Below are 27,686 nucleotides of genomic sequence, written 5' to 3'. Positions count from 1 at the left end.
GAAGGAAAGACGGAATCCTGACTTACAAAGGGGGTGGTGGGAAATGAGGGGAGGGGCTGGGTCTTGGCTTCGCTATTCAGAATCACAGGCTGAGGGAAGGGACTTCAGAGGTCATCTAGTCCAACCCACTGCTCAGAATACAGAATAATAAAATTTGAAGGGACCTCAGAGGTCATCTAGTCCAACCCACTGCTCAGAATAGAGAATAATAAAAATTGAAGGGACCTTGGAGGTCAGATAGTCCAACCCACTGCTCAGAATAGAGAATAATAAAAATTGAAGGGACCTCAGAGGTCATCTAGTCCAACCCACTGCTCAGAATAGAGAATAATAAAAATTGAAGGGACTTTAGAGGTCAGATGGTCTGACCCTCTAAGCAGAATACAGAATAATAAAATTTGAAGGGACCTTGGAGGTCAGATAGTCCAACCCCCTGCTCAGAATGCAGAATAACAAAATTGGAAGGGACTTTGGGGGTCAACTAGAAGACCTCCGCGGCCCCTTCCGGCTCTTTTATTCTGCATTCTAAGCAGGGGGTTGGACTAGAAGACCTCCAAGGCCCCTTCCCACTCGGCTATTATTCTTTTGTTGTTTTTTGACTTCCAATGCGCCAGGGGAGTTTCCAATCCCGCCAAGAGAAATTTCCCAGCTCCCCTGAAAATGAAGTGGGGAAAAAACCCCGGAAGCGCCCTCACCCGGTCGGTGCTTCCATGATGCACTTCCGGCTCTGGGGGCGGATGGAAGTGTTACAGCCGCAGGCGTCGCTGTCGTGGGCCAGACCGAGATTGTGGCCAAGTTGGTGCGAAAGAGTGGAAGCCATGATGAGAGAGCTAACCGAATGGCCCTGGGGAGGGGAGGGAACAAACCAGGGTTTGGGGAAAGGAGAATGATGGCCTATGGAAAACAACTCGTTTCTAAACGGCCCCGAGTTATAACCGTTCATTCAGCAACTGTTTGATGTTAAGAATGGCGGTTAATCAGTGGCTTACGGCCGGTCCTCACCCCTGGCCTCGTTTCCCAGGCTCCGAGAAACCCCCTTCTACTCACCATGCTGACCCCACCAGAACCTTTGGAGCAGATGGAGCCTTGGGTTGATGCGCCGATGACACCGGCAGGAAACAGAGGACCTCTGTGGCCGAAAAGGAACCCCAAAAGGAGAGTTTGCACCAATAAATGCAAAGAGAGAGAGAAAGAAAGAAAGGAAGAAAGGAAGGAAGGAGGGAAGGAAGAAGGAAGGGACGAAAGAAAGAAAGAAGGAAGGAAAGAAAAAGGAAGGAAAGAAAGAAGGAAGGGAAGGAGGGAAAAAGAAAGAAAAAGGAAAGAAGGAAGGAAGGGAAGAAAAAAAGAAAGAAGGAAGGAAGGGAAGAAAGAAAGAAGGAAGGAAGGGAAGAAAGAAAGAAGGAGGGAAGTTAAGAAAGAAAGAAGAAAGGAAGGAAGGAAAGAAAAAGAAAGAAAGAAAGAAAGTCAAGGGTTGTTTGCTTTGGCAGGAGTTCTGCTAAAATTATAATGTATGTCCATTTAATATCTATGTATCTACCCATCCATCTATCTATCTATCTTCTACCATCTATATCTACATCTATCTATCTATCTATCTATCTATCTATCTATCTATCTATCTATCGATCGATCGATCGATCTACCCATCCATCTATCTATCTATCTTCTACCATCTATATCTATCCATCCATCTATCTATCTTAAAAACCAAGTTGCTAGTCCTCTTGCTGACCCAAGACCCCGCACGCCCCTGACGTCTTACACAATCAGCTGGACGTTGTCGTGTGGAATTTGGGGCAGCAAATCTTTCTCTCTCCACTCAAGAAGCCGCCGGAGAACTTCTTTTGCGCTGCCATTTGTCGACACCCGATTGCCGTTATTCCAGACTTCGGCCCCGACAAGAGCCACCCGTAGACCCAGCAGCCTGTAGAACTGGGAGGGAAATAAATAATAATAATAATAATAATAATAATAATAACAACAACAACAACAACAAAACAAGAACAAGAACAACAACAATAATAATAATAATTTGCAACAGACCAAATGATGGACAGTTGCATATTGAGTAGGCTACTCAAGAGGCCATGATTATGCTAAACTATTATGTTATTATTTTTTAAAACCCTATTTAAACTGTTTTTAATCTCCTTTGTTGCACTCAGATTAGATTTAAAGGGAAGTCTTTCCCACTCGCATGCTTGTTAGGATTCTGCCCATAACCCTTGGATTGCCAATATATTGGCTGCAGGTCTTGCAGACTGCCACAAGGGGGAGCTGGAGTTCATAGCGCTGCCTTTTCTCTGCAATCTCTCTGTATTGTAGTTACGTATTACAGCTAAAATGTGTTTAAGCTTGATACCTTTGTTGGCTGATTAAGAGGTCTCGTAGTCCAACCCTCTTGCTCAGAATACAGTCTAACAGAGTTGGAAAGGGACCTCGGAGGTCTTCTAGTCCAACCCCCTTATGCCGCTTCAGACAAGGGGCTGCCCAACTTTTCCTTTAAAATGGAGCATCCCACCGCTTCTGGTGGCAGGCTGTTCCGTCAGGGAATTTCTCCTTATTCCTAGGTGGTTGAATGGCAACTCATCCAGGAGCGAAGCAACCTGGGATTCAGGAGAAATTTCCTAAACAGCGAGAACCAATTAACCAGTGGAACTGCTTGCCTCAAGAATTTGTAGGTGGTTTTTAAGGAAAAACCGAACAGCCACTTGTGAGAAATAATCCCGGGTTTCAGGCCAAGATATTAAAAATAAAGGAATGTCGGAATCGTCTCTCACCCCGTCCATGTGGCTGGCGATTTCCATGATCCGCGTTCGAGTCCGGTTGAGGTTCGGATCCAGCTTGAACTGAAAGGAAGAACGATTGATGAGCGGGATCAGTAGGGATTACTAGATCTTCTATTATTATTATTATTATTATTATTATTATTATTATTATTATTACAGAAGTACCTCTAGATACGAGCTGCTTCACATGCAAGTATTCCAAGTTACGAGCCACGACGGGAGCGAAATTTCTGTTCGACACCCGAGCTCAAATTCGGGATACGAGCCGAGCTTCCACTAGGTGGCGCAAGAATCCTTGCTTCTGGTTATCTCGGCGGGGAAAAACAAAGTCTAAAGCCATTTGTTCCAGATACGAGCTGATCGACATACAAGCTCCGTTCTGGAACGAATTAAACTCGTATCTAGAGGTACTGCTGTATTATTATTATTATCATTAATTAGATTTGTGTGCCGCCCTTCTCCGAAGGCTTGGGGGGGCTACTATTCTAGGGGATTCCTGAGACTTTGAGGAAATCCAGCTACGGCAGGGGGGGTGAGGGAGGGAAGGAGGGCTTCCTTACTGAGATCTAGCAACGTGAGAGTTCAATTGACATGAGCTATCCCTTGCAATATTTTTTTCTCACTGTAAATTTCTACTGGAAATTACTTGATCAACCTGCAAAAAAAATAATTGGGTCTGGGGGCCAATTGGGGTGGGGGGCGGGAAGGCAGTCCTCACCTCAGCGTGGTCGGCCACTATCACCAGCTCCACGTAGCCACGCTCTGTCTCGAATTCTCGCTTTACCTGGGAGGTAAAAAGATCAGAAGCAACATGAGAAAATATTATTTGACTGAAAGAGGAGTAGATGCTTGGAATAAACTTCCAGCAGACGTGGTTGGTAAATCCACAGTCACTGAATTTTTAAACATGCCTGGGATAAACATAGATCCATCGCCCAAGGCCTCTTCCCACCTCTACTCGGGAGTCGAAATTTTAAAATTTAATTCAACCCTACCCGTTGGGATGCTGCCCGCTTTGACTCCAGGTGTGGGTGAAAGGATCCGCTCGGCGTGCAAACGCCAGTGGCCGGCTTCCTTCCCTCGAGTCGGTAGGCCCTCGTCCGCCCGTCTGGGGTGGACTCCAAGCTGTAGCTTCTAAACCGGGAGACGGTAAGGAGACCACTGGGTGATGAAAAAGAGAGAGAAAGAGAGAGAGAGAGAGGCCGTGTTTAAAAGTGCAAAATTTGGGATTTTCTTTTGGCGTTCAGGGAATAAAGGGAAGGAAAAACCGAAAGGGGGGATGAGCAAGGAAGAAAGGAGAAAGAGAAAGGGAGGGAAGGATGAAATGAAAGTGAAAATGAACCAGGAAAGAGAAAGAGGAAGAGGAAGGAGAGATCGAAGCTGCCCCGATTATTTTTGCCGTTCTTACCTTAAACCCGAACAAATACAGACACTGGCCCAAGAGTCGGGGTACCCTTGAATGTTACCCCGATAACAGCAGTTCTCCTAAAAAGAACACAAGAAAAACAACTGAACGAAACAGAAACATAGAAGATTGGCGGCAGAAAAAAGACCTCCTGGTCCATCTAGTCTGCCCTTATACTGTTTCCTGTATTTTATCTTAGGATGGATCTATGTTTATCCCAGGCATGTTTAAATTCAGTTACTGTGGATTTACCAACCACATCTGCTGGAAGTTTGTTCCAAAGATCTACTACTCTTTCAGTAAAATAATATTTTCTCACGTTGCTTCTGATCTTTCCCCCTAACTAACCTCAGATTGTGGCCCCCTGTTCTTGGGTTCACTTTCCTATTAAAATAATATTTTCTCCCATTGCTTCTGATCTTTCCCCCCAACTAACCTCCGATTGTGGCCCCTTGTTCTTGGGTTCACTTTCCTATTAAAAACACTTCCCTCCTCCTGAACCTTATTTAACCCTTTCACATATTTAAATGTTTAGAAAAGTTGAGAAGAGAAAAAGCTTTCGATTTTGATTTGGCTGAAACAAACCTTAACGTTCGTCTTTTGCAAGTTTCGAAAATATAAACAAGCCACAGTTTAATTTATTGAATCCAGGCTTGTTCAAAGGAGGGAGCGGATAAGCCAAGGTTTAACCACCAGGCCTGGGGAACGCTACCCCTCCCGTCAGAATCAGTTAGTTAGTTAGTTAGTTAATTAATAATAATAATAATAATAATAATAATAATAATTTATTATAGTTAGCTAGTTAGTTAATTAATTAATTAATAATAATAATAATTTATTATAGTTAGTTAGTTAATTAGTTAGTTAATAATAATAATTAAAAAAAATTATTAGATTTGTACGCCGCCCCTCTCCGAAGACTTGGGGCGGCTCACAACAATAGTAAAACAATATTACAATGAAACAATGAACAATAATTATTTAATTCGACTTCTATGCCACCCAATCCCAAAGGATTCGGGGCGGCTTATAACAATATAAAAATACAATTTACAATAAAAAGAAGTCAAATATAAATATTAAAACGATCACCCCAGTTAAAAACCCACAACTCAAAACAATCCTTTCCCAAATATGCCCATGTCACACCAACACTCCGCAGCCTGCATTGGTTGCCGATCAGTTTCCGGTCACAATTCAAAGTGTTGGTTATGACCTATAAAGCCCTTCATGGCACCGGACCAGATTATCTCCGGGACCGCCTTCTGCCGCACGAATCCCAGCGACCAGTTAGGTCCCACAGAGTTGGCTTTCTCCGGGTCCCGTCGACTAAACAATGTCGTTTGGCGGGGCCCAGGGGAAGAGCCTTCTCTGTGGCGGCCCCGGCCCTCTGCAACCAGCTCCCCCCGGAGATTAGAATTGCCCCCACCCTCCTCGCCTTTCGTAAGCTGCTTAAAACCCACCTCTGCCGCCAGGCATGGGGGAATTGTGATACTCTTTCTCCCTAGGCCTTTACAATTTTATGCATGGTATGTCTGTATGCATGTTTGGTTTTTACATTAATGGGTTTTTAATCATTTTTATTATTGGATTATTATTGTACGCTGTCTATTATTGCTGTTAGCTGCCCCAAGTCTCTGGAGAGGGGCGGCATACAAGTTCAATGAATGAATGAATGAATGAATGAATGAATGAATGAATGAATGAATGAATGAATGAATGAATAAATAAATAAATCCAACCGACAAATGCATACCATTCAATAAGGATTTTTGTGGGGCCCCTCAATGGGCCATTTTACGTCAAAACATCGACCAAAGGTGAATTCAACAAACACTTCCCTATTTGGGCTGCTAAAGACAACTCCATGGAACCTCCAGCTCCAGGAACAGTCTACCTCTGGACCGGGAAAATAAGCGTAGGCCTTACCTCCGGCTTGGTGGGATGCACCGTCCGTGTCCCGTTTGGGAGATAGTAAACGAACGCTGAGCTTCCCGTCATCAGCTCCCTGCGAAGGGAAGAACAAGCCAACATTGAGCGGAAATGCCGTAACGGCAAGCCTGCTAGTTTGGGGTCTTGGCTCAGCTGGGTTTCTCCAGATCCGTTCTCTATTTCCAGCAAGCCACAAGGAAACTTTGCGGCAAAGAAAAGCAGTGATTTTTTAAATATACACCGCTTCAAACTCCTAGTCCTTCTTCCAAGATGTTTTAAGATAGGCTGCTCCTGTCTATAGAAGCTCTACTGATTTTTTTTTTCCTCATTCCGGCTGCCCCGGCTCTAGGATTTTGGTGACCCATCCCACTGGGAGACACCAAGCTCAACCCAAACTTTGGGACACCCCCTTCCCACCCACCCACCTCCAGGACTCACCGATTCTGTCCCAAATCCAGAAGCAGAGTCTCCCCTTCGACCTCGAAAGTGAGTTGTAGCCGAGCGGGAAAATTCTGAGGACCCTAAAAAGGGAAAAAAAGAAGAAGAGAATTGGTGGGAAAAGAAAGAAGAAGAGAATTGAGGGAAGAAAAAAGAGAGACGAGAATTGGGGGGAGAAGAAAATAAGGAAGGAAAGAAGGAAGGAAAGAAAGAAGAAAGGAAGGAAGGAAAGAAAGAAGAAAGGAAGGAAAGAAAAAAGAAAGGAAGGAAGGAAGGAAAGAAAGAAGGAAAGGAAGGAAGGAAAGAAAGAAGGAAGGAAAGAAGGAAGGAAGGAAAGAAAAAAGGAAGGAAGGAAAGAAAGAAAGAAAGAAAGAAGAGAATTGGGGAGGAAAAAAGAAAAAGAGAATTGGGGGAAGAAAAAGAAAGAAAGAAGGGAATTGGGGGGAAAAGAAGAGAATGGGGGGGGAAAGAAAAAAAAGAGAATCGAGGGAAGACAAGAAAGAAAGAAAAGAATTGTGGGAAAGAGTCCAGAGTCCGCAAGAAATCTAATAAATGAATAACAACAGCAACAGAGTTGGAAGGGACCTTGGAGGTCTTCTAGTCCAACCCCCTGCTTAGGCAGGAAACCCTACACGACTTCAGACAGATGGTTATCCAACATCTGCTTAAAAACTTCCAGTGTTGGAACTTTCACAACATCTAGTGGCAGGCTGTTCCACTGATTAATGTTCTGACTATCAGGAAATTCCTCCTTAGCTCTAAGTTGCTTCTCTCCTTGTTTAGTTTCCACCCATTGCTTCTTGTTCTACCCTCAGGCGCTTTGGAGAATAGCTTGACCCCTTCTTCTTTGGGGCAACCCCTGAGATGTTGGAAGGCTGCTATCCTGTCTCCCCTGGTCCTTCTTTTCATCAAACTAGAGATAAACCCAGTTCCTGCAACCGTTCTTCGTATGTTTTAGCCTCCAGTCCCCTAGTCCTCTTTGTGGCTCTTCTCTGCCCTCTTCCTAGAGCCTCAACATCCTTTTTGTATCGTGGCGACCAAAACTGGATGCAAATATTCCAAGTGTGGCTTTACCAAGGCCTTGTAAAGTGGAATGAAATGTGTGTTTGGGGTGGGGTCTCCACTGGGCCAAAGTCTGCAGAGGGTGGGTGTCCTGCCCCACCCAGGGCTTTCCTGCCCCAAAGTAATCGACGGAAGTGTTCCGGAGACTTCCAACATCCGTGGCAGTGGGGGGAGGGGGGCACGCCGTGGGGGGGGGGGGTAGGAGGAAAAGCAGATGAGCTCATCCAACCGGTCCAACCAGCAGCTGCCGAAACCAGCTTGTCATTGACTGCCTTGTCTTGTCTGCCAAAAATGGGGTTTTTTTTTTAAAGGGGTGGGGGGCTTACCAACGATGCCTCCTGCAACTTGATGGTTTGTTGATGGGCTTGTAGGATTGTCGGGGTGACCGCCCACGAACAAAGGGGGGCGGCATTCCAAGGCGATGGGCCGGAAGAATCTGCAAAGGGTTTTAATGGAGTTTTTAATAATAATAATAATAATAATAATAATAATAATAGTAATAATAATAATTGTAATAATAATAATAATTGTAATACTGTAATTGTAATAATAATAATAATAGTAATAATAATAATAATAATTAATAATAATAATAATAATTGTAATAATAATAATAATAATACTTCTAATAATAATAGTAATAGTAATAATAGTAATAATAATAATACAATAACAAAACCCTATTATTAATAAAAACAAAATTATTATTATCAATAACACAGTCCTAGACGCTTGCGAAGTGTCCGACTTGTGACATTGTGATACAAAACCCAGCCTGGCAGTCTCGTTTGCTGTGTATCACTGTTTTTTGTGAATAACAATAACAACAAGAACAGAGTTGGAAGGGACCTTGGAGGTCTTCTATCTAGTCCAACCCCCGTGCTTAGGCAGGAAACCTACAAAAAGGGGTGGGGGTCTTCTCCTGGGCCCCAGAAGTTGGATTTACACATGGGGAGGGAGATCTTTCAATGGTGGTGGTGGTGGGGGGGTCCGAGTGTAAATCTGTGCCCCCTCCCTCCCAGCAAAGAAATGCATTCTCGCAGATCCCATCCTGCAATTGTTTTCGATTTTTGTAAGATGTACGTCAGGGTTTCTCAGGTGGAACAATTATGAGAGGTGGACTTCAACTCCCAGAATTCCCCAGTTGACATCTTTAACATAAATGGACTTCAACTCCCAGAATTCCCTAGCCAACTTGATTTAACATAAATGGACTTCAAATCCCAGAATTCCCCAGTTGACATCTTTAAGATATATAGACTTCAATTCCCAGAATTCCCCAGCCAACTTGATTTAAGACAGATGGACTTCAAGTCCCAGAATTCCCCAGTTGACATCTTTAACATAAATGGACTTCAACTCCCAGAATTCCTCAGCCAGCATGCTTTAAAATAGACAGATTTCAACTCCCAGAATTCCTCGGCCCAACTTGATTTAAGGCAGATGGACTTCAACTCCCAGAATTCCACAACTAATTGCTTTTAAAATAAATGGACTTCAGCTCCCAGAATCCCCCACCCTGCGTGTTTTTTATCAGTACTACTACTGGAGGCGTATTATATTTGGTACATCTCCCTTGGGGGGTCAGATTATTTCCAGCACCCTATTATTTGCTCTGGAAGCCACCAAATCTTTGCCCGTAGGGTGCTAGTCCTTATGAAAAATCATCCATACGTCCTTCCCTTCCATATAGCAACTCTATATAGTTTTCACACCCTTTAAAGTGGCTAAGATTGAGAAACAGTGATTTAGGGGCTAGGATTCAAGGGCTGAGATTTAGGCCAACTCTTAGGGACTAGAAACACAAGAAGGCCCTTAGCACACAGCAGATTCTTTTAAATCAGCAAAGGACCCATTTCTTTGGACGATGGGAGTTGTAGTCCTTACACTGACGGGACGGCACTGGAGTTTGGGTTGGAATATTTCTATGATTGACCCCAATTTTCCCCCCAGCCTGGTTGGACCCCCCCAAAAACAGGTTGCATTACACCTCCCTTTGGTCCCAGCCTGCACAGCCAAGTGGTGGGGCTGATGGGAGATGTAGTCCATGTCGATGAAAGGCCCCTTAAGCTATTCTGGAGTCTCACAGGGATGGGGACCTGGTGCCACTACTCTGCGGACCCCAGACCCTATTCCATGCCTCTGATCGAGCTGTATGGTGGGGGAAAAGTTTGCCCCCCCACCGACGCCCCCAGACTCTATTCCATGCCTCCCAGCGAACTGTCACATGGAGGGGGGGAGACTTTTCTCCCGACGCCCCCAGACTCTATTCCGTTCCTCCGAGCAAGCTATGGGGGGGGGGGGGGAGAGGGAAAGTCTTTGCCCACGACCCCAAGGCCCCCAGACCCTATTAGGTGCCTCCAAGTGAGCTGTCACTGGGAGGGGGCAAAGCCTTTTCTTCCGATGCCCCCAGACCCTATTAGGTGCCTCCAAGTGAGCTGTCACGTGGAGGGGGGAGACTTTGCTCTCGTTGCCCCCAGACCCTATTCTGTTCCTCTGATGGAGCTGTCACTGGGGAGGGAGGCTCTGCCCACGACTCCGACGCCCCCAGACCCTATTCCCTCTCCTTGCAAGGTATGGGGGGCAGAGAACCTTTTGCCCAAGACTCCGACGCCCCCAGACCCTATTCCGTCTCCAAACAAGGTATGGGGGGGAGACTATTCCGCGCCTCTGATGGAGCTGTCACTGGGGAGGGAGGCTCTGCCCACGACCCACGACGCCCCCAGACCCAATTCCGCGCCTCCGCTCGAGCTTAGCTCCTTCCATTCCCCGGCGGGGCTGTGTTGCGCAGGCTGCTCCGACCCTCTTCCTTGCCGCCCCCTCCCCACTCTGCATTGCCCACCTATCTCGGGGCCCCCTCGGGGGTCTCACCTGCCCCGCATCTCCAGGAGGCCAAGAGCAACAGCAGCAGCGTCCCTTCCCTTCTGCTCCTGCCGAGCGCCATCGCGGGTTCGGGACCCGCCGGAGGAAGGAAGAACCACGGAGGGGAGCGGGGGTCTCTCTCTCTCGGCTCTCAGTGGGTCTGCGCAGCAGCAGCAGCAGCCGGAGCGAGAGGCGCCTCTGCTGGAGCCCCGGACCCCCGCCGCCTCCGCCTCCTCTTCCTCCTGCCTCCGCCTCGCATTGCAAGGGCGCCGCAGCTGCAGCAGGGCCCGCCCGAGCCCGGGAACTTCCTGCCGGCCGCCCTTCCGCGGCCTCCGCCCGGCCCGGGCTCGGCTCTGCCCCCCCCCTCCCTCCGCTTCCCCGGGCGAGTGGCCCCCCAAAAGCCCCCGCGGGCGGCGCCCCCAAAAGCCCCGCAGCGCCGCTGGAAGAACCTCCGCTGGATGCGCTTGGCCGCAGCTGGGAAATCTCTGGGTTTGTGTGTTCTTGTTTGTGTATGTGTGTGAGTTTCTGTGTACTGTATTTCTCTGTATGTGTCTGTATGTTTGTGTTTGTGTCTGTATGTTTGTTTCTGTGTGTGTGTGTTTGTGTGTGTGTGTGTGGAGAGGAGGAAGGGGAGGCGGTCCAATGCTGGGGGTGCTGGGGGGAACTACGCCCTGCCTTGGCTCTTTTGGGGGAGAGGACCCCCCCCGCCGCCTTGTGAAGGGGGGATTGGGGAGGGAGGGAGGGGTTTCGTGGATCTTTGAAAAATAGACCCTTCTTTCTTTCTTTCTTTCTTTCTTTCTTTCTTTCCTTCCTTCTTTCCTTCTTTCTCTCTTTCTTTCTCTCTTTCTTTCTTTCTCTCTCTTTCTCCCTTTCTTTCTTTCCTTCTTTCTTTCTTCCTTTCTCTCTCTCTCTCTTTCTTTCTTTCTTTCTTTTGTATCCTTCCTTTTCTCTACGCCTTCCCTCTCCTCCTTCTTTGTTTTTCCTTCCCTGTCTTCTCTCTTCTATTCCTTCCTTCCCTCCTTCTTTCCTCTTCCCCTCAAATCCTTTCTTCCCCCTTTCTTCTCTCTTCCTAGCAAACATCCCCCCCCTCCCTTAAATTAGGTTAAATAAGGTTCAGGAGGGAAGTGTTTTCAATAGGAAAGTGAACCCAAGAACAAGGGGGCACAATCTGAGGTCAGTTGGGGGAAAGATCAGAAGCAAGGTGAGAAAATATTATTTGACTGAAAGAGTAGTAGATGCTTGGAACAAACTAACTATACTTGGAACTTGCATTTTTAGGGCAAAATGAGTACGGGCTACGCTACACTCTGACGAAGTCAGTAGGAATTGACGGAAGCTTAGTAACTTTTTAGTAGTTTTAAAATACATTTGAAATGGTTCGGAGACCGTGAGGGCTTCTGCCTCTTTATTTATAAGTAAATAAATGAATATTTATAACTATACTTGGAACTTGGATGTTTAGGGCAATTCTCAATGAGTACGAGCTACACTACACTCTGACGAAGTCAGTAGGAATTGACGGAAGCTTAGTAACTTTTTAGTAGTTTTAAAATACATTTGAAATGGTTCGGAGACCGTGAGGGCTTCTGCCTCTTTATTTATAAGTAAATAAATGAATATTTATAACTATACTTGGAACTTGGATGTTTAGGGCAATTCTCAATGAGTACGAGCTACACTACACTCTGACGAAGTCAGTAGGGATTGACGGAAGCTTAGTAACTTTTTAGTAGTTTTAAAATACATTTGAAATGGTTCGGAGACCGTGAGGGCTTCTGCCTCTTTATTTATAAGTAAATAAATGAATATTTATAACTATACTTGGAACTTGGATGTTTAGGGCAATTCTCAATGAGTACGAGCTACACTACACTCTGACGAAGTCAGTAGGGATTGACGGAAGCTTAGTAACTTTTTAGTAGTTTTAAAATACATTTGAAATGGTTCGGAGACCGTGAGGGCTTCTGCCTCTTTATTTATAAGTAAATAAATGAATATTTATAACTATACTTGGAACTTGGATGTTTAGGGCAATTCTCAATGAGTACGAGCTACACTACACTCTGACGAAGTCAGTAGGGATTGACGGAAGCTTAGTAACTTTTTAGTAGTTTTAAAATACATTTGAAATGGTTCGGAGACCGTGAGGGCTTCTGCCTCTTTATTTATAAGTAAATAAATGAATATTTATAACTATACTTGGAACTTGGATGTTTAGGGCAATTCTCAATGAGTACGAGCTACACTACACTCTGACGAAGTCAGTAGGGATTGACGGAAGCTTAATAACTTTTTAATAGTTTTAAAATACATTTTAAACGTTCTGGAGATTGTAATGACTTCTGCCTCTTTATTTATGAATGAATGAATGAATGAATGAATGAATGAAGTGATATTTTCCATCTTCACTGCAACTATAAATAATCCACAATTTATATAAGCGATCCCTGGTCCGATGCAGACCCTAAACACTGCAATCAAAACTTTTTTTTTTTTTTAAAGCATTTAATACCCAAAGACAGAAAAAAAAATGCCACAATTTAATCAATCAGCGTAGCCCCTTTGCTCATCGCTGCTCTCATCATCCGAAATCAAATCCTCCGGGCTGCAGGCGAAACAAGTTTTCCCGAGGTCTTTCCAGCAAATTCGGCAGTAAACGGTTTCGCACTCGGGATTCGAACAGGCCAACGAATGGCGGGATTCGGGCCAGTTGCAAAGAATGCATCGGCGGACCAGGAAGCGTTTCAGGAACGGGCACCAGCGCCCGATCTGGTTCGCCAGCGGCTTTCTCTGAAATGGGAACAAATGATAATAATAATAATAATTTTTCCACCCAGAAATAGATAAATATTGATAGCGCAGGCCTCCCGCAAGTAAAGTGACTCTTCTTCGCAAAATGAAATAACTATGATTTGTTTTTCAGCCGTCAAAAATCCAATTTCGGGATTTCTGTTTTATGAAAACAGGCCAGGGGCTCCTCGATTTAATGTCTGTCACTAAGCGAGACAGATCTTGAAGGAGTTTGGCCCCGTTTTTACCGACTTCCTTGCCATGGTCGTTAATGTGAATCATAATTGTTAAGTTAGTCACTTGTTAACCTAATCAAGGTCACTTTTAAGTGGATCAAGGTTACTTGTTAACTGAATAAGGGTTTTTAGCTAACAATCAAGTTATTTATTGACTGAATCAGGTTACTTGTTAACTAAACCAGGGTTATTTGTTAACTGAATCAAGTTTACTTATTAAGTAAATCAGGGTTACATTAACTGAATCAGGGTTATTTGTTAACCGAATCAAGGTTACTTGTTAAGTGAGTTACTTGTTAAGTGAACCAGGGTTATTTATTAAGTGAATCAGGGTTATTGTTAACTAAATCGGGGATATTTATTAACTGAATCCAGGTTACTTGTTGTGAGTTACTTGTTAAGTGAATCAGGGTTATTTATTAAGTGAATCAGGGTTAACAAAATCGGGGATATTTATTAACTGAATCAAGGTTACTTGCTAAGTGAGTTACTTGTTAAGTGAATCAGGGTTATTTATTAAGTGAATCAGGGTTAACAAAATCGGGGATATTTATTAACTAAATCAAGGTTACTTGTTAAGTGAATCAGGGTTATTAAGTGAATCAGGGTTAACAAAATCGGGGATATTTATTAATTGAATCAAGGTTACTTGTTAAGTGAGTTACTTGTTAAGTGAATCAGGGTTATTTATTAAGTGAATCAGGGTTAGCTAAATCGGGGATATTTATTAACTAAATCAAGGTTACTTGTTAAGTGAGCTACTTGTTAAGTGAATCAGGGTTATTTATTAAGTGAATCAGGGTTAACAAAATCGGGGATATTTATTAATTGAATCCAGGTTACTTGTTGTGAGTTACTTGTTAAGTGAATCAGGGTTATTTATTAAGTGAATCGGGGTTATTGTTAACTAAATCGGGGATATTTATTAACTGAATCCAGGTTACTTGTTGTGAGTTACTTGTTAAGTGAATCAGGGTTATTTATTAAGTGAATCAGGGTTAACAAAATCGGGGATATTTATTAACTGAATCAAGGTTACTTGCTAAGTGAGTTACTTGTTAAGTGAATCAGGGTTATTTATTAAGTGAATCAGGGTTAACAAAATCGGGGATATTTATTAACTAAATCAAGGTTACTTGTTAAGTGAATCAGGGTTATTAAGTGAATCAGGGTTAACAAAATCGGGGATATTTATTAATTGAATCAAGGTTACTTGTTAAGTGAGTTACTTGTTAAGTGAATCAGGGTTATTTATTAAGTGAATCAGGGTTAGCTAAATCGGGGATATTTATTAACTAAATCAAGGTTACTTGTTAAGTGAGCTACTTGTTAAGTGAATCAGGGTTATTTATTAAGTGAATCAGGGTTACTTGTTAACTAAATCAGGGTTATTTTTTAACCGAATCAAGGTTACTTGTTAAGTGAGTTACTTGTTAAGTGAATCAGGGTTATTGTTAACTAAATCGGGGATATTTATTAACTAAATCAAGGTTACCCAATCCACCCGATTAGCGCAGGGGTGCCAAACGCTCGGGTGGGCACGCAAACCGACCCTGCGGAGACACCCATCCGTCCCGGGGCTGGGCCTTCCCCGAGGGTGGAGTGCCCCGAAGGAGAAAGGAAGGGGGGGCTGAACCCCCCCCCGCCTGCCAGCAAATAGGGCGGGGTGGAGAGTTCGAATGCCACTCCGTGCCAAAAGCCAAGCTCCACGTGCCAAAAATATTTGCAGAAGCAGGAATTCGGCCGGAAATAGCCGGTCGGAAGGTCAACAGGGCCTGGCTCGGCGTCAATCGGGGCTTTTAGGCGGAGGAGAGGAAGTTCTCGACTTGCGACTCGCAAGTTAAAACGACCTTGTTGAAAACGAATCACGGCGGCTATTAAAGTGAATCCGACGGCCCCGGAATGAATTGTGGATCCCGCCCCGTTTTTCCGGCCTTCCGCACCAAAATTGTTGAGCGAATCGCTTTATGATTGGTTTAAAAAAAAGGAAGGAAAACTCAAAGCCAGATGTAACATTGTATGAATTACTAATATCCAGGAATTTAAGCATATTAAAATAACAATCTTTTTTTTTCAAATTATATATTGAATTTGACTGTTTTAGTTGCATGAAATCTTGTATTAATGATTAAGATAAGAGGGTAGGAATGATGATTATAATAATAATGATAATAATAATAATGATGATGATGATAATAATGATAATAATAATATTTAATAATAAAATAAAATAATAATAACAATAATAATAATAATAATATTTAATAATATAATATAATAAAATAATAATAACAATTATTATGTCAATGCAACACAGCAAACGAGATCGCTATGCTGGATTTCGTATTTCATCACCAGTCGGGCGCTTCCCAAGCACCTAAGACTGAACTATTATTATTATTATTATTATTATTATTATTATTATTATTATTATATTTGTATGCCGCCCCCTCTCCGAGAACTGATGATAGACGCATATATAGGAGAGAGACATTAATAACCGAAAAAATTCTCTTTACCGATTGCATTTGCCAAAATGAGAAAACAGAAGAATATAAGGAGGTGTTTGATATAATATTGTTCTTGTAAATTTATTGTTGTGTGTATGTTTTCTTTATTTGTGTTTTTTTCTTTTTTTTTCTCCTTTGGTGTTATTGTTTGTGTGTCTATTTTCTTTTTAAATTTTAAATTTCAATTTAAAATATATATATATATTTTTTTAAAAAATAGATATTTCTTCCCGTGTTGGTTTCTTCCCCTGGCCTACCTCGACGGGCCGGCGCGCTCAGGTTTACTCACCACTCTCTTCTGCCTCCGAGCCCGCAAAATGATGCGCTTGCGTTGCACGATGACGAAGGCCATGCGCTGGCGCAACATCTCGTTGTAGAGGTAGATGGTTCGCTTCTTCTCCCGCTGTCGGGAAATGGAGAAAAATATGGATCAAATGCCCCATTGGCTGGGGGGATTCTGGGAGTTATAGTTCACCAACGTTGCCTGGGGGATTCTGGGAGTTTTAGTTCACTCGTGTTGAATTGAGATCCACCGATTCTTGGACCTGAATGGCAAAATGGGGGATTATGGGAGTTGAAATTCGCCCCTCCCATAGCTCAAAGACACACAGCCGCCACCAGGCGCCAGCTGATGCAACATGGGAGGGATGGAGGGTGACTCCCAAGCCATTTGCCCTCCCACCTTGGGGAAGTAGAAGGCCGCGATGACCCTCCGGAGACGGAAAACGTAGACTTGCAGGAAACATAGCATCACCAGGGCGCCTAGCGGGATGGCAGCCTTCAGGTACTCCTCCCGGCTCATCCCTCGCGGTTCGGGCAAACACTCTGGAGAAGCAAGACAAAGCACAAATTGGGGTCTGGGGTCCCGGCTTCCCACTTCCGGGAAAAGGAAATGGGCACCTAGCATAGGAGTTGGAGCCTATCAAGGGATTCTGGGAGTTCTAGTTCATCTGTGCTAGCTGGAGGATTCTGGGAATTGTAGTTTACCCTATTGGCTGGGGGATTCTGGGAGTTGGAGTTTACCCTACTGGCTGGAGGATTGTGGGAGTTGTAGTTTACCCTATTGGCTGGATGATTGTGGGAGTTGTAGTTTACCATACTGGCTGGGGGATTTTAGAGTTGTAGTTTACTCTATTGGCCGGATGATTCTGGGAGTTGTAGTTTACCCTACTGGCTGGAGGATTCTGGGAGTTGTAGTTTACCCTACTGGCTGGAGGATTCTGAGAGTTGTAGTTTACCATACTGTCTGGGGGATTCTGGGAGTTGTAGTTTACTCTATTGGCCGGATGATTCTGGGAGTTGTAGTTTACCATATTGGTTGGAGGATACTAGGAATTATAGCTTACCATACCGTCTGAGGGATTCTGGGAGTTGGAGTTTACCATACTGGGTGGGGGATTCGGGGAGTTGTAGTTCAGCCTACTGATTGGAGGATTCTGGGAGTTGGAGTCCTCCCATGCTGGCTGTGGCATTTGGGGGAATTGAAGTCCCTCCATCCTTGTAGAGCCTCCAGCCCCAGAGGAAGTCTACCAGCAAAATGCAGCTCACCTCTGAAACCTCGGATTGGCTGCGCAGAAGCCGTCCCCTCCCCACCCATCTGGGGGCCGTGTGACCCCCCTCCTCGCTCCCCACTTTCTCCCCCCCCCCAATCCGCCCTTACGCAGGTTGTTGGCTTCCATCTCCATTTTGGAGGACGTGTTCAGGGCCCCGATGGTGCTGCGCAGGAGCCGAGCCATCATGGTTTCTCCACCAACCTTGACTTCCAAGTGGTGGCTGCCTGCCAGGGGGGAAGGTTGGGATAAGCCAGCTTTGGTTAAACCAGGGTTTCTCCACCTGGCTCCAGAGTCATCCCTAGAGTTGAGTGGAGGGGGGAGGATTTGAACTCAGGTCTTACAGTGGACAGAGGGTGGACAGCCACTTGACTGAAATGGCCTAATCGGGGGTTGGATTGGAAGACGTCTAATGTCCCCCGTACCCCAGCTCTATTATCCTGCTATTCTTTCTTTCTTTCTTTCCTTTTTTCTTTCTTTCTTCCTTCCTTCCTTCCTTTCTTTCTTTCCTTCCTTCCTTCTTTTTCTTTCTTTCTTACTTTCTTTCTTACTTTCTTTCTTTTCCTTCCTCCCTCCCTCCCTCTCTTTCTTTCTTTCTTACTTTCCTTTCTTTCCTTCCTTCCTCTCTCCCTCCCTCCCTTCCTTTTCTTTCTTTCTTTCTTTCTTTCTTACTTTCTTTCTTTTCCTTCCTTCCTCCCTCCCTCCCTCCCTCTCTTTCTTTCTTTCTTTCTTTCTTTCTTTCTTTCTTACTTTCCTTTCTTTCCTCCCTCCCTCCCTCCCTCCCTCCCTTCCTTCTCCAACAAGAAACTGGCCAACCCTTTTGTCTGAAATGGTCAAGTATTTCTTGCCTGGCCCTACGGGTTGGACTAAATGATCTCCGGGGGTCCCTCCCAACTGGTCTCCCCCTCCCCGCTGACCTCCCGGAATCCCATTCAAGGAACCCGCCCGGGAGAGGCCCTTGGGCGTGGGTTCGATTTCCTCCCTGCCCGGGGACTGAGGGCTGGGCCATGGGAGGGGGGAACCGGCTGCCCTTCCGGCCCAGGGTGCGGATTCATCCAAGGGGGGCATAGGGGTCAGAGGTGGGGGCTCACTGCGGAAGGAGTACTGGACGAAGGAGTGGTGGCGGATGGTGCTGAAGATGGTGTAGAGGAGGGAGTCCAGGGCGCAGGCCATCAGCAGGAAGACCAGCGGAGGCAGGCAGCCCAGCAGCTCCAGCAACTGGGGAGGGGAAAGGCAGGAGGGAAGGAGGGAGGGGAGGGAGAGAGAGAAAGAAAGAAAGAAAGAAAAGAAAAAGGGAGAGAGGGGAGGAGGGAGGGAAGAAAGATGGAGGGAGTAAGATAGAAAAGAAAGAAAGGGAGGGAGAGAGGGAAGGAAGGGGAGGAGGAAGAAGGGGAGGAAGGAAGGAAGGAAGGAGGAAGGAGGAAAAATAGGGGGAAGTGAAAAGGAGATGGAAAGAAAGAAAAAGTAAAGGGAAGAAGAAAAATCGGAGGAACAAGTGAAAAGGAGAAAAGAAAGGAAAAAGTAAAGGGAGGAAGGAGGAAAAATAAGAACAAGTGAAAAGGAGGAGGAAAGAAAGAAAAAGTGAAGGGAAGGAAGGAAAAGACAAAGAGAAATGGATGGAAAGAAAGGAAGGAAGAAGGAAGGAAAGGAAACAAGAAAAAGGAAAGGATAGGAGGAAAAGTGAAAGGAAGAAGGAAAGAAAGGGAAAATAAAGTGATTGAGTGAGTAAGGGAGGAATGAGAGGTAAGAAGGAAAAGAGGGCGGGAAGAAAAAAGCAAAGTGAGGGAGGAAGGAAAGAAAGAAAAAGTAAAGGGAAGGATGGAAGGGAGGGAGGGAGGGAGGGGAGGAAGAGTCAGCTGAGATCTGAAACTGCTGTGGCCTACAGGTGGCGCTCTTGCCTTCCAATCAGGAGGTTGTGAGTTCCATCCTAGGTGGAGGCAGATGTAAGATCTGCCCAAGGTCCCTTCAAACTCTCTTAACGAATGAATGAATGTAGAGGGCCACCTGGCTTCCAGTGACTGTCCGGCTGACCCTTTGCTCCCCCACCCACCCCCTTCCCCCTGGCTCTCCCCAGCCGGCACTCACCACAATCTTGGTCTCCGGTGGCTGGAAGGCCAGGCGCTGGGGGTCGATGATCCGGCTCTCCTCCGCACGGCGCAGGGGAAGAAGGGTACGCTTTTTCTGCACGGTTCGGAAGGGACACGGAGGAAGGGACAGGCGAAAAGGAGGAAAGGAAGGAAAAAGGGAAGGAAGGAAGGAAGGAAGGAGGAAAAATAGGTCGAAGAAGTGAAAAGGAGGAAAGAAAGAAAAAAGGGAAGGAAGGAAGGAAGGAGGAAAAATAGGTCGAAGAAGTGAAAAGGAGGAAAGAAAGAAAAAAGGGAAGGAAAGAAGGAAAGAAAGAAGGAAGGAAGGAGGAAAAATAGGTAGAAGTGAAAAGGTGGAAAGAAAGAAAAGAGGGAAGGGAAGAAAAGGAAGGAAGGAAGGAGGAAAAATAGGTAGAAGAAGTAAAAAGGAGGAAAGGAAAGAAAGAAAGAAGGGAAAGAAGGAAGGAAAGAAAGAAGGAAGGAAGGAGGAAAAATAGGTAGAAGAAGTAAAAAGGAGGAAAGAAAGAAAGAAGGGAAGGAAAGAAAGAAAGAAGGAAGGAAGGAGGAAAAATAGGTAGAAGAAGTGAAAAGGTGGAAAGAAAGAAAAGAGGGAAGGGAAGAAAAGGAAAGAAGGAAGGAGGAAAAATAGGTCGAACAAGTGAAAAGGAGGTGGAAGGAAAGAAAAAGTAAAGGGAAAGGGAAGTTTTCAAGCTGAGGCTGAACTACCAAAACTACACAAATCTTTTGACTGCCAGATTTTTTTATTTTTATTTTTGGCATCAGAGGCTTCAAGAGAGACTGCGGCTGGTGCTGGAGGTTCCGTTAGTATGGGTGCGTGCAAGCACCCCGAGAATAACATACATGTCATGCATGGTTTCTGGGACTATTGGCCTCTCACGTCTCTCATGCCTTTCCCCCTTGGGACCCCCCCTCACCTGCTCCCCCCCAGCCTCCATCAAGGTGGCTCACCTGTTTTTGGCGCCTTGCGTCAATCTGGCGGAAGTAGCGGGAGAGGTAGAGGTTATCGAAGCGGATGTCTTGGTTGTATTTGTTGGTGTAGGAATAAGCCCTGGGGAGGAGGAGGAGGAGGAAGGGGTTATGTGTGTGCGGAAAGGTTTCTCAGCAAGGAGGGAGAAAGGGAAAGAGAAAAGGAAAGGAAAGAAGAGAGAAAAGTAAAGAAAAGAAATAAGACGAGAGAAGGAAGGAGGGGAAGGAAGGAGGGGAGGGAGGAAAGATGGAGAGAGTAAGGTAGAAAAGAAAGGAAGCAAAGGAGAGAAGACAGGGAGGGAGGGAGGAAGAAAGGAAGGAAAGAAAGAAGGGGGAGGGAGGGAAGAAAAGGAGAGAAGGAGGGGAGGGAGAAAGAATGGAGGAAGGAAAGGAAGGGAGGAAAGGGGAAGGAGGGAGGGAAGGAGGGAAAGAATAGGAAAGAAAAAAGAAAGGAAAAAGTAAGAAAGGAAAAGGGAGAAAGGGCAGGGAAGAGGGGAAGAAAGAAAGAAAGAAGGAAAGAAAGAAGGAAAAAAGAAAGAAAGAAAGAAAAAAGGAAAAAAAGAAAAAAGGGAAAAGGGAGGAAGAGTAGGAAAGGGGGTAAAGAAAGAAAGAAAAAGAAAAAGTAAGGAAAAGGGAGGGAGGGAAGAAAAAGGGGAAGAAAAAAGGGAAAGAAAGAAAGAGAGAGAGAAATAAGAAAGAAAGAAAGAAAGAGGAAGGAAGGAAGGAAGAGAAAGAAAGAAAGAAAGAATGAGAGAGAGAGAAACAGAGAGGCAACTGAGCCCCCCTCCCCTCTACCCCCCCCCCGTAAAAGAGGTCCCCAACCCACGAGGCGAAGACCAGGATGAAGAGGCAGGAGAGCACCACCCGCAGGAGGGTCAGGGCCGTGGCCAGGCTTTGGCCGCTCTCGTGCAGCTGCTGGTTGACGTTCTCCACCAGCTCCTTCTGCGCAGTCAGGTTGGCCCCCACCAGCATCTCCTGATGCTCTTCCTGGAAGGGGAAGGTGGGGGGAAGAGAAGGAGGGGCTTCTTTAGAGGCAGTCCTCGACTTATGACGCAAGTTCGGCCCCCTTTGATGACCTCACTCACCGCCGTTGTTAAGCTTGTAGTTTTTAATTAATTAGATTTGTTTATATGCAGTGGTTTATATTAGGTCTGGTGAGCCGCCCCGAGTCTTCGGAGAAGGGCGGCACTCAAATCAAATCAAATCAAATCAAATCAAAATAATAATTAATAATAATAATTTAATTAGATTTGTATGCCGCCCCTCTCCGAAGACTCAGGGTGGCTCAATCAGTCAATCAATCAATCAATCAATCAATCAATCAGTGAATCGCTACAATGGTTAAACTGGCCGCCCGGCTCTTAAGCGAGTCGTTAAGTCCAATCATGGCGCTTGTTAAATTGGTCCCACCGTCATTAAGCGAATCTGGGTTGTCCCCGTTCGATTTGACATGTCAGAAGGTCGCAAAAGCCGATCGCGAAATCCCGCAACCGTCGTAAGTAGGGTCAATCGCGGTCCTAAGTTGGGTTATTTCCCCCCCCTCCAGTGTTGTGCCAACGTCGGAATGGTCACTAAACCAACGGTCGATAAATCTAAGCCGGCGTGTACGTTGCCCGCCCCGCCAATTGAGATACGTCCCAACCAAACCATGATCCACCCAACAGACCTGGATGACGACGCTGGCGGTGAAATCTTGGTTTAAATGTTCCACCGAGCCGTTCACCCGGTCGTACGTTGGCCCGAAGTTGCCTTCCACGGGGATCTTGTCCCGGCACCAAGTGTTCATCACTGTGGAAGAGAGAGAGAGAGAAGGGAGGAGAAAACGGTGAGATCGAGCAAGCGAGCCACGTCGCAAATAGGGTTTTTTAAATTATTTCCAAGGGACGTGTGTGTGTGTGTGTGTGTGTTTGTGTGTGTGTGAGTCTGCTCCAGACCCATTTCTGATGTCCTCGCGGGTAGAAAATGAGGCAGAAGGGGCTTTTCTTTGCCAAAGGTAGCTAGCCCCACTCACCTTTGGCCAAATGGCAAAGGAAGCTGAATTTCATGGGGAGGCAGAGCAGGTGGTTGACCAGGGGAACCGCGATCGTCTGCATGCAGGAGGCGTGCTTGGTCTGGAACCAGGCTTGGCAGCGCCGGATGGCCCGCTGGATGATGCCTGCGAGGAAAAAATAATAGTCCGCGACGTTGCCCCCAAGAATTGGAGGGTCCGAATCTCTCCAGTTCTTTAGGCAGAAGAGCTGGATAGGTGACTCTTGGCCAATTGCCAGGAGACTGGGAGTTCTACCGTGTTTCCCCGAAAGTAAGACAGTGTCTTACTTTCTTTTTATCCCCAAAAGCCCCACTATGTCTTACTTTCGGGGTATGTCTTATATTGGAAAAAAATTGTCGAAGGCGGCATCTCCCCAGAGTCCAGAAGGGCAGCCGCGGGACAGGAGCCTCGTGAGCCCTTTTCCAAGTTCAACCTCAGGGCTCCAGGGCAGCTTCCTCAAGGGCGACAGCCGCCCTCGTTCTCCTCCTCTTCCTCCTCCTCCATCACCGCCGCCACTTGGCGAGCGGCACTTCCCCGCGGCACTTGGCGAGCGGAGAGGCGGTCGCCAAGCGCCCCACTGACGGCGTTCGGCGGCTTCCGAAGCGACGCTGGGCAAAAGAGGGCGGCCAGCAGCGGCGGAAGGTGAGAGGTGCCTCTTCGCGCGCTTGATCTGCCAGAGAGCCGGAGAAGGAGGCACCTCTCGCCTTCTGCTGCTGGCCGCCCGCCCTCTTTCGCCCAGCGCCGCTTGAAAGGACCCCCCCCCATGGCTTCTGCTGTGGTGGGGGGGTCCGGACGCCCCCTTCTCCGGCTCTCCGGCATATCGAAGAGGCACCTCTCACCTTCCGCGGCTGCCCGCCCGCCCCCTTTCGCCCAGCGCCGTTTCGGAAGGCCGGAACCCTCCCTCCCTCCGCAGACCCAGAGATAAAGGAGGCGCGGAGCGGGGAGAGCCGCCTGGCAGAGCGCTTGCAGGCGGCGGCGGGGGGACGACGGTGGGGGGGGAACGTATGTTGAGGTTCTACTGTACCCCCGTGTTTCCCCGAAAGTAAGACATATGTCTTACTTTCGGGGTACGGCTTATATTAGCCGACCCCCCTGAAACCCCCGATACGTCTTACAATCGGGGGTGTCTTACTATCGGGGAAACACGGTAGTCCCGCCTTAGGAATGAAATACATTTGGGTGACTTTGAGCCAATCACCAGGAGACTGGGAATTCTAGTCCCACCTTAGGCATGAAAGCTGGCTGGGTGACTTTGAGCCAATCACCAGGAGACTGGGAGTTCTAGTCCCACCTTAGGCATGAAAAATAGTTGGGTGACTTTGAGCCAATCACCAGGAGACTGGAAGTTCTAGTCCCACCTTAGGCATGAAAGCTGGGTGGGTCACCTTGAGCCAATCACCAGGACACTGGGAGTTCTAGTTCCACCTTAGACATGAAAGATAGACGGGTGACTTTGGGCCAATCACTAGGAGGCTGGGAGTTCTAGTCCAACTTTAGATATGAAAAATAGTTGGGTGACTTTGGGCTAATCCCCAGGAGACTGGGAGTTCTAGTCCTGCTTTAGGCATGAAAGACAGCTGGGTGGCCAATCACCAGGAGACTGGGAGTTCTAGCCCTAACTTAAAAGTCGCCCATGTTTGGAGATGCTAGGGGTAGAAATCTCAACTTAAACCCAACTCTAAAGGTGACTTTCAGCTGCTCTCGGCGCCTTACTTTGGCAACGCATCCGCGTCTTGGCCTCGTAGACTTCCTGCGTCGAGGCGCTTCCTTCGGCCTCCCGCGCCAAACGACTCTCCATCCCGGCTCGGCTCGCCACTTGCTTGTTCAGCTCCGTGAAGGAACGAGAGACGTCTTGGGACTCGTTCCTCAGCGACTTCCCGCTTCTCTGCATCGGAAACAGCCGGAACTTCATGAGGACTAGAAACCGACGCTGGGAAGATCTTTGTACGAGCAGAGTTGCAAGCGTCCACTGTCCAAACCCGCCTTTCTAAACCTTAAGGCAAAACTTTTAAGATGGGCAGACTTTCAATTCCCAGAATTCCCCCTGCTGGCGCTGTGGCTGGGGGATTCTGGGAGTTGTAGTCCACTCGTCTTAAAAGTTGCAAAGGTTGAAATATTATTAAATCATGCAGATCGAAAGGAAGGACACTTGACCTTGTTACTTCTTTAATGTGTCTTTTTAGCATAAAAACATTAATAAATATTGGATTTTATTTAATCCAGGCTACATGCTGTTTTTATTATTGTTGTTAGCCGCCCCGAGTCTATGGAGAGGGGCGGCATACAAATCCAATAAATAAATAAAATAAATAAATAAATAGTGCACCAAAAATGAGCCTCCAAACAGTATTTTCATAGCAGAGGGAACTCTAAAACCTATAACCAGGAAGATACGTTGGCACCACTGGATTTATTATTTACTACTATTTAGTTTTGGGGGGTTGGACTAGATGACCCACAAGGTCCCTTCAAACTAATCTAATCTAATCCACTCCATCATTTTGAAATTTTAATGATAAGCAGCATTGGAAGCTCTTACAATTCCCCTGGGGCCCTTTAATTAAACTGCCCCTCAAAGAGGACTAGCCCCTTGGCCGGTATGAACGCCGCCTTATCCTCACCACCATGTCTTTGAGGATCTTCCGCATCGGAGCCAAGGAAATTCTCCAAGCCTTTTTGGAGTTTTCAATCTGTAATTCCACCGTGCAGCTAATGGATCGCACGACTTCGCCGAGATTGTGACGGATATTTGCCACCGGGCCTGCCAAGCAAGAGATTATAGAGTTGGGGGAATCATAGGTTTCCAAATTTTGCAAAAGGGGGGGCAGAAAAGGCGCTAGTCCACATTGGCGATTGAAGCTTAAAAGAGGGAAAAAAATTATTCTATTTTTAAAAGTGAGGAAATGCTGCCCTCCAGTGGCTGAGTGTGGACGTATGTCCCCAAAACAGCGTTAACAATATTAAAACATCCCAAAGAGGGAGTTTAGTGCTGCCCTCTGGTGGGCCGATTGGAAATTGCAGCTTAAAAGAGATTTAAAAACATTGCATGTACTGTAATATTCTTTTTTTAGAACGGAATGTCTTTGACTGGGTCTCTATTTATATCTCAAGGTTGCAGAGAGAAGGTACAGTTTCAGAGGGTGATGCACGTTGCGGGATAAATAGTGTGGAAATGTGGACATTTTGCTCCTTTTTGGAAAAAAAAGTCATTTTCCTCGTTTAGGGACAGGACAGAAGGACAGAAAGAGAAAAAGAAAAGAAAAACGAACATACAAAATAGACTCTGCAATTCTGATCAGTTTCTGTGCAGCAAATCCATCTTAAAGTTTGTTTCCATCATTTCAGAATCAAGCTGGGTGACTTTGAACCAATCGCTAGGAGACTGGGAGTTCCAGTTCCGCCTTAGCCATAAAAGTGGGCTTGGTGACTTTGAACCAATCGCCAGGAGACTGGGAGTTCTAGTCCCACCTTAGCCATAAAAGCGGGCTGGGTGACTTTGAACCAATCGCCAGGAGACTGGGAGTTCCAGTTCCGCCTTAGCCATAAAAGTGGGCTGGGTGACTTTGAACCAATCGCCAGGAGACTGGGAGTTCTAGTCCCACCTTAGCCATAAAAGCGGGCTGGGTGACTTTGAACCAATCACTAGGAGACTGAGAATTCCAGTTCCGCCTTAGCCATAAAAGTGGGCTTGGTGACTTTGAACCAATCGCCAGGAGACTGGGAGTTCTAGTCCCACCTTAGCCATAAAAGTGGGCTGGGTGACTTTGAACCAATCGCCAGGAGACTGAGAATTCCAGTTCCGCCTTAGCCATAAAAGTGGGCTTGGTGACTTTGAACCAATCGCCAGGAGACTGGGAGTTCTAGTTCCGCCTTAGCCATAAAAGTGGGCTTGGTGACTTTGAACCAATCGCCAGGAGACTGGGAGTTCTAGTCCCACCTTAGAAATAAAAGCGGGCTGGGTGACTTTGAACCAATCGCCAGGAGACTGGGAGTTCCAGTTCCGCCTTAGCCATAAAAGTGGGCTTGGTGACTTTGAACCAATCGCCAGGAGACTGGGAGTTCTAGTCCCACCTTAGCCATAAAAGCGGGCTGGGTGACTTTGAACCAATCACCAGGAGACTGGGAGTTCTAGTCCCACCTTAGCCATAAAAGCGGGCTGGGTGACTTTGAACCAATCACTAGGAGACTGAGAATTCCAGTTCCGCCTTAGCCATAAAAGTGGGCTGGGTGATTTTGGGCCAATCACAAGGAGGCTGGGAATAATAATAATAATAATAATAATAATAATAATAATAATAATAATAGCAATAGCAATAGCAATAGCAATAGCAATAATATTAATAAATTTATTAGATTTGTATGCCGCCTCTCTCCGAAGACTTTGTGGTTTAAAAATATCAACCCATACGCATTATTAACCTCCCTTTATTTGGTTTGTTATTTCTTCCTGTCTTATTTGTAATAAAACTTAATAAAGATTATTTTTTTAAAAAATAAAAGCCACAAAGGCTGGCTATCGACCCATCCAACAAATAAAAACCCTGGTACCGTCATAGACCGAGGCTAACATGTAGGTGAGGATATAAAGCCGTCCTTCCTTGCCCAAGAATTTGGGGACCACCAGGAGGCTGGCGCAACGGAATTGCGGAGAGGTGCCCCATCCAACAGCCGCCACGCCTGGAGGACAGAAAAGAGGGCGTAGCACAAAAGAGGCGTTTTACAACAACCCCTGCCTGCCAGAGGGGGATTCCCCCCTAGTTCACCTTGGTTTAACCCAGGGGTAGGCTAAGTTGGCTCTTCTATGGCATGTGGACTTCAACTCCCAGAATTCCTCAGATAGCATGATTGGCTCAGGAATTCTGGGAGTTGAAGTCCACAAGTCATAGAAGAGCCAACTTAGCCTACCCCTGGGTTAAACCAAGGTGGACACCCCATAGGTCCCTTTAATCTCCCATGGGGTTGTACTGGGTTTTTTCCCTCCTTTTTAAAAATAAATACTTTTGATTTTTAGA

The 27,686-nt window shown here is 46.1% G+C and overlaps 2 protein-coding genes across 9 annotated transcripts in view; both read right to left on the bottom strand.

Moving 5' to 3' along the window:
* Positions 1-10,857, bottom strand: part of ADAM15 (ADAM metallopeptidase domain 15) — a 31,597-nt gene extending 20,740 nt beyond the window's left edge. For 3 of the 6 annotated variants that reach the window (XM_070766555.1, XM_070766556.1, XM_070766559.1), the window contains exons 1-11: positions 10,498-10,857; positions 7,953-8,062; positions 6,565-6,647; positions 6,124-6,202; positions 4,198-4,274; positions 3,785-3,950; positions 3,508-3,573; positions 2,781-2,849; positions 1,763-1,932; positions 1,048-1,129; positions 696-844 (exon numbers count right to left, since the gene is read on the bottom strand). In XM_070766555.1, the coding sequence (XP_070622656.1) occupies positions 696-844; positions 1,048-1,129; positions 1,763-1,932; positions 2,781-2,849; positions 3,508-3,573; positions 3,785-3,950; positions 4,198-4,274; positions 6,124-6,202; positions 6,565-6,647; positions 7,953-8,062; positions 10,498-10,570 (1,124 nt within the window). In that variant the 5' untranslated portion in view covers positions 10,571-10,857. The remainder of the gene's footprint in view (positions 1-695; positions 845-1,047; positions 1,130-1,762; positions 1,933-2,780; positions 2,850-3,507; positions 3,574-3,784; positions 3,951-4,197; positions 4,275-6,123; positions 6,203-6,564; positions 6,648-7,952; positions 8,063-10,497) is intronic. The other 3 variants (XM_070766557.1, XM_070766558.1, XM_070766561.1) reach the window with 1 other exon arrangement.
* Positions 10,858-12,972: 2,115 nt separating this feature from the next.
* On the bottom strand, positions 12,973-27,435 carry DCST1 (DC-STAMP domain containing 1). Of its 3 annotated transcripts, none has more exons than XM_070766784.1 (13): positions 27,223-27,435; positions 25,296-25,435; positions 24,388-24,559; positions 22,657-22,800; positions 22,312-22,433; positions 21,472-21,632; positions 20,628-20,727; positions 19,660-19,755; positions 18,666-18,792; positions 17,685-17,801; positions 16,707-16,849; positions 16,314-16,427; positions 12,973-13,278 (listed from the first exon to the last, which is right to left on the bottom strand). In XM_070766784.1, the coding sequence occupies exons 1-13, from the start codon at positions 27,242-27,244 to the stop codon at positions 13,033-13,035; spliced, it is 1,704 nt and encodes a 567-aa protein (XP_070622885.1). In that variant the 5' UTR covers positions 27,245-27,435; the 3' UTR covers positions 12,973-13,032. The 3 variants fall into 3 exon arrangements, with proteins under 3 accessions (XP_070622885.1, XP_070622886.1, XP_070622887.1); XM_070766785.1 differs by having other exon boundaries at positions 27,243-27,363; XM_070766786.1 differs by lacking the exon at positions 25,296-25,435 and having other exon boundaries at positions 27,223-27,313.
* Positions 27,436-27,686: the final 251 nt, after the last annotated feature.

This window comes from Erythrolamprus reginae, chromosome 13, assembly GCF_031021105.1.
Source record: "Erythrolamprus reginae isolate rEryReg1 chromosome 13, rEryReg1.hap1, whole genome shotgun sequence".
NCBI lineage: Eukaryota > Metazoa > Chordata > Lepidosauria > Squamata > Dipsadidae > Erythrolamprus > Erythrolamprus reginae.
The sequence above is the reverse complement of the archived record's forward strand: the minus strand, read 5'-3'. Positions and strand labels throughout refer to the sequence as shown.